This window comes from Aythya ferina (genome assembly GCF_964211825.1).
Source record: "Aythya ferina genome assembly, chromosome: 23".
Taxonomy (NCBI): domain Eukaryota; kingdom Metazoa; phylum Chordata; class Aves; order Anseriformes; family Anatidae; genus Aythya; species Aythya ferina.
In genome coordinates, this window is record NC_140321.1 from 4,365,894 (window position 1) to 4,382,234 (window position 16,341).

General features: G+C 43.4%; 1 protein-coding gene across 3 annotated transcripts in view; it reads left to right on the top strand.

Annotated features, from left to right (window-relative positions):
• Nucleotides 1–13,475, top strand: part of MAP3K3 (mitogen-activated protein kinase kinase kinase 3) — a 39,890-nt gene extending 26,415 nt beyond the window's left edge. For all 3 annotated transcript variants that reach the window (XM_084496031.1, XM_084496029.1, XM_084496030.1), the window contains exons 10-17: nt 899–966; nt 1,228–1,320; nt 2,143–2,334; nt 4,176–4,324; nt 6,197–6,328; nt 7,203–7,332; nt 8,977–9,154; nt 11,603–13,475. In XM_084496031.1, coding sequence (XP_084352157.1) covers nt 899–966; nt 1,228–1,320; nt 2,143–2,334; nt 4,176–4,324; nt 6,197–6,328; nt 7,203–7,332; nt 8,977–9,154; nt 11,603–11,831 — 1,171 coding nt within the window. In that variant the 3' untranslated portion in view covers nt 11,832–13,475. The remainder of the gene's footprint in view (nt 1–898; nt 967–1,227; nt 1,321–2,142; nt 2,335–4,175; nt 4,325–6,196; nt 6,329–7,202; nt 7,333–8,976; nt 9,155–11,602) is intronic.
• Nucleotides 13,476–16,341: the final 2,866 nt, after the last annotated feature.

Consider the following 16,341-nt stretch of genomic DNA (forward strand, 5'->3'; position numbering starts at 1 on the left):
CATGGCTTCCCATATAGGCTTCACCTTGTTTCTAAGGTTCTTCTGAGCTGGTTCCTATAGGTAGTGTAAGCCTTTATGTTGAGGTTGGGTTTTGTGTCCATCTGCTTCTTCCACACAGTTTGAGTCACAAAGAAGCAGTTAAATTAACCTCTGTGTGTGCACACATTTACATTTATTTATTTATTTTGGGTTTTCTTACCTGTCCTTCTCTCCCCTTGTCCTTTAAAGTGCGGGTATCATCTGGGGAAGCTGTTTTTCTCCTTGTACACTGGTTTAAAAATAAAAAAAGTGTAGGTAACACGGCTTTGGTACAGATTAAGTTTGTGTAATCTCTTTAGAGGTGTTAGAGGCCTTCTGCCAAGCAAGGAGCTGCATTTAGGCTTGCTTTGAGGAGTCCTGCTTATTGGGGAGAGCTGTGAGGTATCGTTGCTGTAAGCAATGTTTGTGGTTGGGCTCATCTGCTGCTGGTAGAGAGGAAAGGGAACAGAAGTTTTCAGGACAGGAACTCTTAAAACTCACAATGAACCTCTTAGGGCGGTGGTCCCCTTTCTCTCCTGCCCTGTGAGCAGTGTGCTACAAGCAGTGTCCTTTTTTGCTCTTCCTCTCAGCCTTGGATTTAACCTTCCATTTCACGTAGCTGCAGGAAGCATTAGGTTTCAAACCATGGGCTGGGGAACCACTGAATGAGTGACACAAACTGAACAGAAAGGATGCCTGCTCATGCTGGGAAATAGTCTGGGGCTAAGCCTGACTTTGTTTTAGCATGAAATTATTGTAGGGACACCAGCTTGAGAATCACTGTTACCGATGTGCAAATACATTAGCTTGTATTTTAAAGTCCTTCTAGGTTTCTCTCCAGCTGCTAGCAAAACTTACTCTTGCCTTCTTTCTTTAATAGTCCTTCTTTTCGGAAGTCACGGATGTCAAGGGCACAAAGCTTTCCTGATAATAGACAGGAGTTCTCAGGTATGTCAGCGTCCAGTATAAAGAGTTCTTGATCCAGACATATCTGCTGTTTGCTGGCTAGCCTCCGTGTTTGCTGGGATGATAAAAATAGAGGAACTGGGGATATGTTGATTGAAAAGTGCTGAAGTTATTTATTTCCTACATCTTCCTAAAAAAAAAAAAAAAAAAATCAAAAAAATCTGCTGTATCAGGAAAATTCTGTCCTTAGAAAACGTGTGCTTTCTGAAGGAGCCTCACTTCTCTCTTGGCATCTACTTCCAGACCGCGAGAATCAGATCTATGACAAAGCCGGGAAAGGTGGAACCTACCCTCGGCGCTACAACGTCTCCATGCAGCACAAAGACTACAACGATGGTGAGTGGTGTTCACACCTTCATTCCAGACTTAAAAAAGAAACTGAAGCATTGGCAACCTCCAGGGACCAGCAAAACTTTTCAGGAGTCTCTGAATACCCCGCTCCGTGCAGTTAGTGCCCGAGTTGCTGCTATTGTGCATGATGCTGCACATGATGCTTGTCCCTTTCCAAAGGGACACAATACTTCTTTGATTATTTTGTCCTTTCTGCATATATCCAGGCTGATCTGTGAGTGGTAAGGTTGAGCATTGGACGTATTTATTCCTACCTGAAGGATTCATCATGCTTCACTAGTTCACAATGCAAACTTGGTGCTGTGTATTTTAAAACAAGATACCAGGGACACAGGCACAGCTCTGCTAGGCAGACTTTAAGGAAATTAATTTCTCCAAGTTCCATAAGAGGCGCAAATTCTCGTAATCCTTGTGTGTGTTTTTCATTTGCAAGTCCAGGCACGTTATTTAGAAAGTCATTCTGTCTGTGTGGTTGTTAACAAGCTTTGGAGCTTGTGCGGTAGCTTGTAAACCAAATTTTGCTTTGGAAGGCAAGTTCTGTTTAGATCTTGATAGAAGCACAACAGCTCCGAGGACGTTACAAAGTGTTCTCTCCCCTCTGCCTTGGGAGTCATCCAAAGCTGTGCTGAACTCAACATCAGCCCTGCGCTGCTACATTTTTGCATATTGTCTGTTTGGTAGTAGGTTGTATTTCATGGGAAAAGAACACAACGTGTTTTTTCAGTCCCTTCTCTTCAGTGCTTAACTTCCAGCCATTACCTCCCACATGTAAGGATGTCATTTAGAAATTTTACCATTTTTCTCCAGGTCGGAGGACGTTTCCCCGGATACGGCGTCACCAAGGGAATCTTTTCACTTTGGTGCCTTCAAGTCGTTCCCTAAGCACTAACGGGGAGAACCTGGGCCTGGCATTGCAGTACCTGGACCCCCGGGGGCGCCTGCGGAGTGCTGACAGTGAAAATGCCCTCGCTGTGCAGGAGAGGAACATTCCCACTAAATGTAAGTGGTCACTTTGATGCTGGAGAAAGGCTTCCTGAGGTTACAAGCAGGCAGGGCTGTTAGAGATGAACTCCAGATCCAGTTTAGACTATAGCTTGATTTTTAACAAGCCATTCCAAACCACATAATCACGTGGCTGTGTTTTGCCACCAGTCTGTCTCACCAATGAGAGGTCCTTTCTTTCCCTCAGTTGAGCTGGTTTAGAAGCTGGTGATAATCTTTGGTCAAACAACAGTCCAGGAAGGCAAGTGCTGCTTGTAAAGCATTTTTAGATCTGTATAACCAGCTGTTTTCTACTGCCTCCTATTTTGGTAGTGAGGTTTAGCAAGCCATATTATAGTCCACAGTAACATGATCGTGTAAGAAAGATTTTAGGAGTTTGCTGGGCTTGAAAAAATTCAGTAGTTGTTAAGTAAAAATATGTAGGCTTGCATGTGAGATGGCTTTTCCTTTAGAAAGCGTTGGAAATTCAGCTAAGAAATTAAAAAAAAAAAAAAAAGTTGATTGGATCTAGATGATGTACAGGATTCTTAAACCAGGCAGACAAGCTTATTTTCTTGATACATTAACATTTATACTCAGGCTTGTGGATTACAGTTATTTTACAGTTAAGGACTATTTATTTCACTTGCTCCTTAGTAGAAAGATGTACTTCTGTATTTATAACATCCCTGAGTTGTTTTTTTTTGGGAACGTTTTATTATTGTTTTAAAAAAGGGGAAAGAGAGCATCAATCATTAGTAATGAACTTCAGCGATCCCATACAGTAATTTAGGGATCAAAATAAAGACATTAAGCCCGCAGAGCAAGCAACACTAAAACACCGACTGGCAGTAAATCTGATTAAATTAGACATGGCAAAGCTAATCTCTGAGCTCTTCTGTATTTTCACACTGTCCAGATGGCTGGTTCCTGTCTGTGTTTTTACAATTTCTTGTTAGATGCAGCATAATTGGAAGCATCGCGCTGCATGTGTCTGGTAGTGTCCTTCTCAAAGTTTGAGTTAAAGCACTGCTCTCTGAGTAATGTGCTGTGGTGTTAACTGCAATCTGGAAAACTGGGCTCAGGACTTTCTGGGTCAGGAGGCTGCCACTTGTACAGTGAGCTGGCCAGTACAGCAGAACAAAGAGAACTCGTAATTCCCTGCTGACGTAACCTCCTGCTGCTTTAGCTGGTTCTCATGTGTGTTTTTTAGAGTCTTAATTGTTCAGCAGGTGACGAAGATACCTTCACTGTTCTTAGGTTATGTTCCCTACCATACACATTTCTAGTAGGGAATTCTTCTGTTGTAGAGATAGCCTTGCAGTAAAATCCTTCATGCAGGAGAAGGAACCCCAAAATAACGAGTAGTTGGCAAAGAACTCAGAAATTGTGTCCTTCACATTGTCCCAGAAGCTTAGCAGTCATTTTTAGACAGGTGGGATTGATTTAGCAAGGCTGAACCAGCTCTTCTTCATCTGGTGTGTGTAGTACATACATATCAAGTGTCGGAAGGTCCTGTTTAGTTGCTGCCCCGTCTCTTAAGATCGTGGTGTTGTAGAATCCACCCTGCTGGCAGAACGAAATTCCACCAGCCTCATTTAAAACTTGTCTATAGCGTATCTTTATGAAATGTTGCACAGTTTCCCTCTGATGGGATGCTGTGGCCTGGGAGTCTGGATGGTTGAATTCTGTTCAGAGCTCTGCCACTAACTGATGCTCTGAGAGTCCCTTTCATGTCTGTTTCTTCATCTGCAAAATACCTGCTTCGGTCTTGCTATGATGGGAATCGATCTTTGAAAAGCTCACCATTATCTATAAATAGCACAGCCAAAAAGGAGAATTTTTCTGCTGTTTTTTAGCTCCGAGTGCTCCAATAAACTGGCGACGAGGAAAACTGCTGGGCCAGGGTGCCTTTGGCCGTGTGTATTTGTGCTACGATGTGGACACGGGCAGAGAGCTCGCAGCTAAGCAGGTCCAGTTTGACCCAGAGAGTCCTGAAACGAGCAAGGTAATTGTTTTTGCAGCTACTAAACTTTGCCATGCAGACTTTGAGATCCTGTAATTTGCCTATATCTGTCTGCCCTCAAAAGCTGGTATCATTATTTAGTTTGTACTAGGGTTTCAAATCATGTGGAGAGGAATAGGAGTCATTTAAAAATTGCTTTTCCGTATTATTAACTTCAGTCTGAAACTAAAATCCATTTTCTGGCTTCATTTTTGGCTGTCTATTCGCAACTTTTTGATTTGTTGCCAGGTTACTTGAGGAATACTAGACTGCCCTGTGTTCCTGGTTAGACACGGATGTGAGTGAAACTAGACCCAGAAAGAGCAGGACTTTTTTTTTTTTTTTTTTTTTTTTAATTAAGAGAAGAAAAAAAAGCTTCACACACTTGCAAAACCCATTTTCGGGGCTTTTATGGCTTTCTGGGCCCTATATCAAGTGTATTAATTAATAGTTGCCTGTTTCAACTGCTGAATTCTCTTTGTCCTCAAGAAAGACTGAACTGTGATGTGTAAATTAAGCAAGAACATGGTGTGACAACACAGTAGAGATTGTGGTGATGGGAAGGTGTACCTTGAAACTGTACAATAGCAAATGATTCCATCACAGTGAATGCAGGTGGATTGACTGTTAGATTTTTGCTACTATTTGAACAAAGAACTGATTTCCCAATATTAAACAAATCCACTCTGAGCTGAAATAACTGATCCATGAAGATTTAATTATTCTGACTTTATGTGAAACGTTGATGCCAAGAGCAGGCCTAACTTGGTACGTTGTAAGTTGTACCATGTCTCTGCTGTAAATCAGACAGTAAAGCTGAGCCAAGGAAGATCAGGCTGGAACAGATTTTGGAGGCACTGAAACTCCAAACCTTGAACTATCAGTTGGCCCCATTGAGCTCCTTCCTCTGGTTCCATGCATCTCTGCAGCAGCCAGGTCCCTGCTCTCGGAGAGCTGTATCCTCTCCTAAAGTGAGAGGAGCAAATCTGGCAGCTTCCAGCAGCAGGGGAGGAGAGAGTTAAGTAGGACTAATTTGGGGGAAATCGTCGTTCCTTTTTCCATAAGTCCTCGTGCTCCAGTGCCTTTGATGTTCAGCCTGTTTGTTCCCTGGATTCAGCAAGAAGCTGATACTTTTCCTGGACAACAAACATCTCCGATTCAGTCTGAAGCTGTTGGATAGCCTTTTTGCCTCTGCACTACGATACCCTGTTGTTTGTGGCAGACATAAAGCAGAGAATTAGTTTCACGTGCATAGCTGCAGATTCCTTGAAGTAAATAAGAGGAAACTGTTTCTAAGGTTGATCCAAGTAAAATCATCAATGTGAACCATAGCAGGACTACATGAGAAAAGAAGTCGGGAACTTTAAGCTCCTGTAATCTAGCTATCTAATGGACTGGGGTTCTTGCAGAAAGATTCCTGGCCATTCTGTAGCAATGTGTTCAGACCTTTTTCGTAATTAAAATTAAAGCTCACTGCCATCAACTTAGTGCTGAGGAGTAAGGCTGTTGCTGTATTGTGTGCAAATCTTTCCATCAACTTAGCTGGAGCTATTGAATAAATAGGTGACAGAATCAAGGCAACAGTGGTTTTTGTTTTGTTTGTTTGTTTGTTTGTTTGTTTTTTCTGGTACTAAACTCATATATGATACTTCTGTTCTATTTCTAACATCTGCACTGCTACTACCAACTACACAGGAAGGACTGACTTAAGGCATTGGTGAATGTTTGCCTTTCCCAAGAGCTAGTTGAGCCAATGCCATGGATTAGACTGCATCAGTGTAGTAGTGGTCTCATCCTGACAGTGATAAGGAAGGATTTATGAGGATGGAATATTCCTTGAAGCCAAAACTTTATTTTCTCCTTCAACATCCGTAGGAAGTGAGTGCCCTGGAGTGTGAAATTCAGCTGCTGAAGAACCTCCAGCACGAGCGTATTGTTCAGTATTACGGCTGCCTACGGGATCGGGCAGAGAAGACCTTGACCATCTTCATGGAGTACATGCCAGGGGTAAGAGCTGGAACAAAGCGAGAGGGATGGTTTTGTTGATTTGTAGTAAGCTTTTGCTTCATCTGTGTAATCCATCAAACACTGGAACAGGCTTTCTAGTGAGGTGATTGATGCCCTCATGCCTGTCAGTGTTCAAGAAGCATTTGGATAATGCTCCTAATAATACACTTTATCTGTTGGTTAGCCCTAAAGTGGTCTGGCAGCTGAACTTGGTGATGTTTGTAGGTCCCTTCCAGCTGAAATATTGTATATTTCTATGTTGTGTCCTGTTAGGTATGTTCCCTTCTCATAATGTGTTACAGTGCCACTGACTGCTTGCTTTTTATTCATGCCCAAATCACCTCTTTTGTTTTTTTTTTTTCCTAACGTGTCTTGTAGTTGAAATACGTTCTGTTCATTCATCACTAAAGCTAATTCTTTCCTTCAGTCTAAATTTGTTCTGCCAAAGTACTTGAAAGAACTTGGGCCAACTTGTAAATTGGGCTAACTGAATTAGCAGAGTCATACAGTGCAGCAAATTAGCTTAAAAATGACCCTGCAAAAAGGGAAACCTTTGACCCGGATCTGTCTGCTGAACTAGTTTATTGCTTGTGTCCACAGACAGTTGTATCAACACAGTGAGAGGATGGAGGAAGCGTGAAGAACCTCCTCAAGCTATTTCTGCTGTAAAGCCAGCTCCTTGCTTTTCTCAAAATGGGCTTCATAGGGCAAGAAGTTCTGAGAGCCTCACAAAAGGGCTTTAGAAGAGGCCAGAACTCATTACTTGTGCTGGTTGGGTATATAACACAGTCGCAGCTCTGGGAATTGAATGGAGACTGCAAGATTTGTGGTTTGTCATTTCTTTGCCAATCTGTTCCGTTTGTTTTTGGTGCAGGGGTCAGTGAAAGACCAGCTGAAGGCGTATGGTGCTCTCACGGAAAACGTAACCCGGAAATACACTCGCCAGATTCTCGAAGGAGTCTCGTACCTTCACAGCAACATGATTGTGCACAGGGACATAAAGGGTGAGATGAGCTGGTGATTTATATATATAGCACGTGCTAACGGAATTCTGGGGAGAAGAAGCCAAATGTTAAATACTCGGTATCCTGGTTGTGGCTTCTTACTATCGCTTTGCTCAGATATCCCTTTCTGTCTTATATCCTGTCCAGGTCTTAGGGATGGAGATATTCTGGGCTGGGCGAGGGAAGTTGGGCTGTTCTCTCTACAGGACCTGGGATCGTGGCAGTTGGTGTTTGTAGTAAGGAAGACTGGAAGCCTCTAATTCTTAGGACTACTCAGCTGCAACTCCACCCCAGTAAAATGAGGTTAAGTTGCCACCTGACTTTCACTGCCCCCATAACACTAGTACATTTCCCTGTTGATTCCCCTCTAATTTCCTCTCTGACCAAAGTGCCATTTCTCAGCTGTTAAGCATACCACTTGCTGTCAGAGCTCAATGCCTGCTTTTGACAATCCTGCTTACCTCAGGCTCTTGTGACTTGTCTTTCCTGCTCCGTGCAAGGAACCTCTCTAACTTTGCACATAAAACTTGCGTGATCAGTCCTTAGTTGTCCTCTTCCCAATATAACCTCATGGAGCCAGGCAGTCTCCTTAAGAGTTAATGTCAACAGATGTGGCAGACACCACACACATTTTTCTGTGCTCTAGAGGGACGGGAGCATTGCTCGCTGTAAGAAAAATATCTTCTTGTTCCTGCCTATAAATCTTCATTGCCTCCCCTGTAGGCTTGGCAAAGGGAAATGAGGTGCTGATTCTTGAATAACACCTTGTATATTGCTCGTGTGGTGCTCTTTACCAAATGATTTCCTACCGATGGATTATTCACTAGTCTGTACCCATCTTCCAGACCAAACTGTTCATTTGTCCCTAGGGTGCTGGATCACCAGACTTGCTATTCCAAATTCAGCTCTCCCACTGGGGAAGAGGAGTGGTAAAGCCATCTCACAGCACAAATGCATTTTACTGGGGGGCAGGAGGAGTTCACCTAGGTATATACCAAATAATGGCAACAAAGAGTTCTTGAGCTTATTGCAGCTTTGGAGGAAGAATTGTTTTTGGTGTCTAAGCCTTAGCTTGTGTCCACACACAAGCTATCCTCTAAGTTTGCTTTTTTTTTTCTCTGTGTTTCATGTTCAGGACCTCTGACCAAGTGAAGTGGAGATTGACTTGTTTATTGTAGGAGTTCAAAGTGGTTTAATTAGGTACATCTGTTAACCATTGCTTTCTGGTCAGCTGGGTATATTCACCAAAGTAGTATCCAAATAAAATCCTTTTCTACACAGCCATGAACTATCTAAGCCATTGGCCTAGGGGCCCTGTATAGGCTGTCTGCGCTGTTTACAGGCAGTGTTAACAATGACAGTGCTGACTCAGCTCTCGTTTCCCCTCCCCCTTTGCTTCCTTGTGTTTTTCCCCTGAAGTTTTTCCCATTTGCAGCCATTAGCAGTTGGCTTGTCTACAGCCTGAAATAAAGAAATGATGTTTAGCAGGTCACCTGAGGCTTAACAGGGTTGAAAGCCATACCATGAGCATGGGTATTTCTGGGCTGGATATCAGCTTCGTAGGCTGCAGATCCAACAGCTGGATTGCATGAAAACATCTGTCTCGATTCTTTCTTTTTTTTCCCCCTTCTTTCTTTTGTCCAGGAGCCAATATTCTCCGTGACTCTGCTGGGAATGTGAAGCTTGGGGACTTTGGGGCCAGCAAACGGCTGCAGACAATCTGTATGTCTGGAACAGGCATCCGCTCTGTCACTGGCACACCGTACTGGATGAGCCCAGAGGTGATCAGCGGAGAGGGCTATGGAAGAAAAGCAGACGTATGGTGAGGGATCGACTTTCTGTCTGTCAATCAATTTAGAGCTTTTCTGGAGTGAGATTATAGAGATATATAACTTATCCCTAAGATAATAGGCATACACATCCTGTTATCCCTATATATCCAAATTCAGATTTCATCTGGATCAAAAGTGCGAGCAGTTTAAGGTGAACTTAAGAAGTTGGTTTGAACTCAAGACATGACCTGCTGCAGGCTGAGCTGTGCAATGTCAACACACAAGTGCCCATTTAGTGTTTCCATAACAATTTCCATTCGTTCCTCCCTCGAACTGATAGCCAGTTCCCTAACTTTCTGGTGCGAGGTTTCCACCCTTCTTATATCCCTTATGTTGATAAGAGACCGAAGTTTGTTTGGGGAGAGTCCATTCATTTTGTTTTAAAATGAGAGGTATGCTTATAACCCTGGAATTGAACAGAATTTGAGTATGTTGACAAAGCTTTAAAGGAAAGATGCCCGAACCTGGAATAACACACAAGGTACAGGTCAGATCAGAGGTGATCTGAAGCATGCATGAGTGGAAACTGTAGCCATGCTATTATTGGCATAGCCAAGAAACGGCCTTTTTCGAAAGGCAAAAGAAAATGGTCCTGTGTCAAAATGTTAGTTTTGGAGGCTTTAAAAAGGTGAGATTATAAAACCAAGCTAAACGACAGCAACAAAAAGTAAGTTTGTGTCTCAACAGTAAAGCAAGGCCTGTGCTATTTCCCATACAAGCAGCGAGTGGAAACAGAGCTGAAATTTTCTCATATGCAAAGAGTTAAGTTCTGCATAGTCTCCCAGTTGGGATGCTTTGGGAGAGAACGGAGCACGTGCCCTTCCCCCTGGATTGCTGCAGTTGTGGATTTCCTCTTGGTGCTGACATCGGTCCATTCCCATCAAAGAGACGCTGCCGTTGGCTGGGCTCCAGTTCCTACAATCCCCATCGTTATTTAGGGGGGTCAGAATTTTCCAGCGCAATGTTAGTCCCAGGGTGGATGCGTATGGCCAAGAGGCTCAAAGACGTAACAAATCTAGCCACCTGGCTTTCTGCCACTGCTGCAGGCCCCTCTCCAATTTTCTTTTTCCTAAATAGCAGAATATGTGAGCTATTTGTTATTGCTGGAGTGACTTGACATGAAAAACATTCCTGCTGTTTGCTGAATATCTTAAAGAAACCGGATCTGCTTAAACGGTATAAATCAGTCTAAACAATAATATATCCCTGCTTGCTCTTGAGCAAACCCCCAGCACTTCAGCACACATGGTTTGCATTTTCTGTACTCTCTTCGAGTAAGTCTTAAATGGCTGGAAACCAGTGTAAAATTTTCACGTTGGAGTTTTAAACCTTGTCAAGAAGTCATTTCTTGCATATTCACTGGGTTTAATTCCTTTCCTTCCTTGTCTTGGCAATTGTTGCAGGTCTGCCTCTGAAAATGTCTTTTCTTTGCATTTCACTTCAAAAGAAGGTGTAGTTTAAAGGTAGAAGAACCAATTTTGCTTTTTTAATGGAACAGTGTGATCAGAACACAAAACTGCATGTTCGAAGTTCATTAGCTGCCTTTCCTTAATCTGTGGCCTTGAGGAAGCAATCAGTCCTTTTTGTACAAAAAAAAATGGTCACTGCTGTACTACAGAAACCTGTGAAAGTATCGGTGTCACACTCGCTTCAGAAAGGTGGCTAAGCCATGTCTGTCCTCATAATCACGTCCTTGCCTTGAATCACTGCACAGAGCCCCATTATAACTTCACTCGTTGTTTTTCCCTAACGTATCGATGCATCTGCCCTACTGGCATCTTCATTTGCTGCCTTTTCAGTTTGGAGCTGTTAAGATTTTAATTACTTTTTGACTGTGGCAGATGCTTGGTGTCTTACGGAGATGTGAGCTTTCTCATGTGGGTATTCTGAGGAAGAGCAATGAAAAGGGGTTTTGCCAAAATGGCTTTGTGGGGTCAACCAGCTGTGATTCACTGGACCTTAGCTCAAAGTCAGTTTTCTGCCCTGCAACCCAGCAAGTGCGTTTGAGATAGCAGCAGCAGCACCTGAAATACCACTGAGGTCCAACAACAGCTTCAGGGGCATTTTGTGTGCACCTCTTGTCCCCTGTTGTTAATACAAATGCTTACTGAGAGTAGGATTTGGGCGAAGGAGAGCCAGACAGATGGCGCTTCGCAGTTCTCAGAGCAGCGAGAACCCAGAGGAAACCAGGCTCCCTGTCTCAGCACTTTATTGCTAGGCTGCCAGCGGTAAAAGCAGCGATGCTGGCAGATCTGGCTGTGGATCTGTGCACACATGGCGTTTGCTGAGCACAAAGCCATTTTATAGCATTTTCAGGGCAGAGCTGTACCTTGGTGCAGCCTGTTTGGAAGTTCTCTCTGAACACTGAGCGTTATTGTGGCAGTTGGTTCTCACTTCTTTTTTTTTTTTTTTTTTTTTTCTCCTGTCTGCCTTTCCAGGAGCCTCGCTTGTACTGTTGTGGAAATGCTGACGGAGAAACCACCCTGGGCAGAGTACGAAGCCATGGCAGCCATCTTCAAGATTGCCACCCAGCCAACCAACCCCCAGCTCCCTTCCCACATATCAGAACATTGCCGGGACTTTCTAAAGCAAATCTTTGTGGAAGCCAGGCACAGACCCTCTGCTGAAGAGCTGCTCAGACACCAGTTTGCACAGCTCCAGTACTGAATTACCTCCCTCGCTCGCAGCTCCTGCTGGGCTTTCGGTGCCCCGCCTGGTCTAGTTGCAACTGCCCGTCGTGGTGCTGCATCTTCAAAATGCCAACTCAGCTGTCCTAGTCCTTTGGGGAATTTATGCCAGGGAACCTAGGGTCTGCCCTCGTGCCTGATACCTTTGTTTGCTGGACTAATGTTTGTTCTACCGACAGCTGTCCGAACAGAGCTGCATTTTTGCCCTAGTTACCTTGATGTGAAGCTGTAGCTGGCTGCATGTTTTCTGCAGGCCCAAGAGTGGGAATCTACAAAGTGTCTCGCCGGTTGAACCTAGAAGAAATCTGAACCAAAGTGGGAACTGGAAGAGCTACACTGTTCAGAAACGTGCAATGGCTACCCAGACCAGCTTTCTCCGAGTGGCTCCTCGTGTGGGTCACTGCTTTCCAGACTTCTGGGGCTTTAGAGGCATCTATAGTACATGAATCCAGCAAAAAGCCATGTGTCATTGAGCATGCGCTCACTATATTATATATTTTTCTCCTTAAGTATTCAGCATCTGAAGGTGTTCAGAAAATATTGATTCAAAAGTATGTGAATAGTGTTATTTTATAATGAAACCATGGATTTGGGGGTGGGGGTGAGGGAGGTCTTTCTAGCTAAATGTCAGGATAATCAGAAAAGTTTCAGCAGAATGCAATCACTCTAGGGCCTAAGGCAAGGGCTCTCCCACTGACGTTAGAAAAATCCGGAGCTTGATTTCCAAGGCTTGATCTGTCCTAGCATTAAGGCAGTGCTGGTAAGCTTGTGTCCTCGTAGCCAACAAATCTGTGTCCCTGGTTCATCTCCCTGAGACTGTTGGGTCTAAACAAATCCCTTGTGGAAGGGAGATGTGCAGAACAGCTTTGTGTTGTACCTATCTTTTTGGCTGGTAACTTTTTACCGTCCCTTAAACCAAAGATAGTTTACCTGGTGTCCAGGAATGTACCTCAGGAAAAGCTTACAAGTTTCTTTGATGGCCTGGCCCAATGGAAAATTACGAAAATAGGTTGCTGTTTTTTCACCGGGAGAATTTGCTGGACACTAGTTTTACTTGTGCACAGTAAGCTAGAGTCAAGGTGAACCCTTCAGCGAGTGTTTTGTTTTACAGGTGTGCAAGTGTTCATTTAAGGTTTCCATAAAATATTTTGGTCCTATTTAAGTAAGTTTTTGTACAAATTAAGTAACCAGTGAAACAAGGAGAACACTTGTAATGGTAGCATATTTGTGAAACCAGACAAGAGAGTTGCAGAGATCCCCAGACAGGTACCAGCAAGATCTATCCAAGTCATTCTGCATTTGAAGTGTTCTACATCTCTGATAGCAGATTTCCTGATGGGGCACCCACAGTCCTTATTTCACATAGAAGAGCAGCAGTTTTTAAGTGCTGGGGATTCTTGGTTAATTAATATGTTTTCAGTGTGAAATGAAACTAAGAGAAGAAAGCACACTGCTAGCTCAAATATTGCTTTTTAGAGCAACATCAGAGGTGTTCTGCTCTTGTATTGGAAACCACATTATCGGTCCACATGCCTCCCCCTCCCCTCCTTAAAAAAAAAAAAAAAAGAAAAGAAAATCACTTTCCTAATGAAGTAAAATTAACAGGAGTTCATTTTACGTGAAAGCTCTTAGCAGGATAAGGCAAGTTTTAATGAAACCAAGCTCCTTAAACACCCGACAAATAATATGTGAAATTAGAAGAGGGAACTAAAAAGAAGAAAAGCCCTGAGAGGCTTTAACAATCTGACGTGGTTTTTCTGTGCCGAACTCAGAGCAATGTGTAATCAGTGAAAGAAAGCTAGTGTTGGTTTCCCTTTTGGCTCTCCTGCACCACTACAAGGATGCACTGTTTAGGGTGCAGGCACTTAGGGGGATTTATTTTTTTTTTTTAAATGAAAGCCCTTGTTCTATAATTTATTTAATTCTAGTGAGAGCACTTCTATTGATCTCTTTAAAATCTGGATCTTGACTCCAAATTGTCCAGACACATGGCCTGACTTTTGGCCTGCACTTCACTGTCGCTTGCACCAGAGGAAGGTGAGGGCGTAACACTACTGTTCTGTTCGGGGGAGCCTTTTTCACCACTTTGCTGTGGCGTAAATGGCTGCATATGCTGCAGAGGGATGTGAAATCCTTCCCGTAGTCTCGACAGAAGTAGGGTGGTCAGCACTCCTGTGGGGCCCGGTAGCACTCTTCAAGCCTTGCAACTAGCACCTGAACGTACCAAAGATTGGAATCTTTTATTTTTCACACTTGAACCCGCAGGCGTAAAGCAGCGACCTAGACTGCAGTGATGCTGTCCGTGTAGGTTTCTCTGTACCCTCGGCTTGTCCTCACCAAATCGAGACCTCCTTCCATGGTCTTTCCTTGCCGTCCCACGCATCGTGTCTTGGGAGAATAGGGCATGAGGAAATGGTGTCGCTTTTAATGTTTCGAAGCAACTAAATCCTCAGGATCTGTTGTGGCTTTTACCTCATACGCGGCATGGAAGGCTGTGCCAGAGCAGAGCAAAGAGCGTCGTGGGCTGATGGGCTCAGTCCTTTCCCCGCCAGAGCTTCTGGGCCTTCCCACCACCTATGCTGAGATGTGCCTACTCTGTATACACTCGTATTCCAGTCTGTAGGAAGGGAAGTCAATAGCAGTTGTACAGTGACAAGAGAACATGGGGTGCCAGCTTGGACTTCTTGTATTCCAGTACCTGACCCAATGCCACCCGTTCGGCACAGGAACAAGCCAAAGCATTACTTGTATGTTTGGAGATGCACTTTTATGAATGTAGTTTATATCGCTCTTTTTTAGCTCTTTTTACATCATGTAAACGGTGATGCCTCATACTTTTTTTTTTTTATTTATATCGTAAAAGATCATATTTGGTGATTTTTATATATATCGACTCGACTGTTACGGGGTAGGGGGGAGGATGGGAAATTAATTTGACGCCTTTATGAATTTAAAAAGGAAAAAAAAGCAGCTGGTTTTGCAGAGAATTTGCTGATGGTTTATAACAAGTAGAGCCAAGCCAAAATGCGTTCTTTGTTTCCTCACAGCTTTCTTGATTATGGAAAAGGAAGATCACGATTCCTAAGTCCACAGCTATAGCGAATAAACACGGGGCCAGCATTTATACTGTGGTCTCCTTATACAGCCCCGACATCAAAAAAGTTTCAAGTGGACATAAATGTAATTATACCTCTAAATTGAATCACATCTGGCCTCTTTATCCTGGCAGAATTGGAAAAAAAAAAAATGGGGATAAACTTGTTTAGGGGAGAGCAGAGGAGGGAGTGCCAGGCTAACAAAAAGCTGTTGTGTCCATTTCAAATGTCATTTTGTGTTTTCAGCTCTTCCTTCCTGGGAGGCAGATACAGTGAATATTTAGTATCGCAATTCTTGATGGAAGGTGCTGCAAAAGTGGAGAAAATTCTGTGTAAAATAATATAGGAGTGTTACTATCCTGAAATAGTTGTGAGTCTGAGCAGGAAAATGTCTGATTCCCATCAGAGAGGAGCTTGAGGGAATGGGGACTGTGGCTATCCGTGAGCTTGTTAGGAAGCAAACTATTGGCATTTTGGTCTTGGTGTGACGATTCTGTGCATTCCAGGTTACCAGCTTCTTCTCCACTACATCTGGTCTTTGCCTATTCTAATTGCTGTAGGTTGCAGCACTTTGGATTTTTTCACATTTTTGGAGTTGTATTCCAAAGAACTTGAAGATGCTCCAAAGAGGTTCCTTTGCCATTAATTACCAAAACAAATCAACCCAAAGGGAAATTGGTACCTGCTCAGGTGTCACATGTTATTTCCAAGTGCCAAGAGAGCCAGGATAACTTGTGAAACCTCAGTAACTCTATCCCTGCTGTACAGGCTTTCACTGGTAGGCAAAGGCACATTTAAAGCTGTGCAGGGACAGCTGAATGAGATCCCAGTGACTGGTTATTAGGTTCATAGCTGCTGGGTGGAAAGGTTTTATGTATTTGAATATGTACAGGCCTGTGGCTGTCACCTTGGTACCTGCCCTTAGAGCTGGGAGTATTCAGTCTGTCTAATATTCAGAGGAAAGATTGGTGTTGTCTGTGGTTTAATGGTGTTTGGGCTTCAGCTCTCTAAACCCCAACCTTGTTCAGGAGCAAATCTCACAAAACAGCTCTGAATTCCCCAGCTAGAAAAGGCAGATGCCTAGGAGGCAGGTTCGAAAAGGACATTGTGTGTTAACACCCGTCTGACACAAACCCATGCAGAGCAGGGAGAAATTGCTTTAACCTGGATTGTGCAGAAGACCTTGAACCAGTAGTCTATATATACCGACCGGGGGCTTGCAGTGCAAAGCCAGGCCAATGTATCGTTTTATTTACAATAAAATTATCATTTATATGAAAGTCTTTTTGGTGGTTATTTGCAATGTAGCGTCTGTTGCTTCCCATGTAAATGATGCTTCTGGATAAGTAAATAAGGTAACAAGTTTTCCTCCTAACCAAGGACCTTAACTGAAGG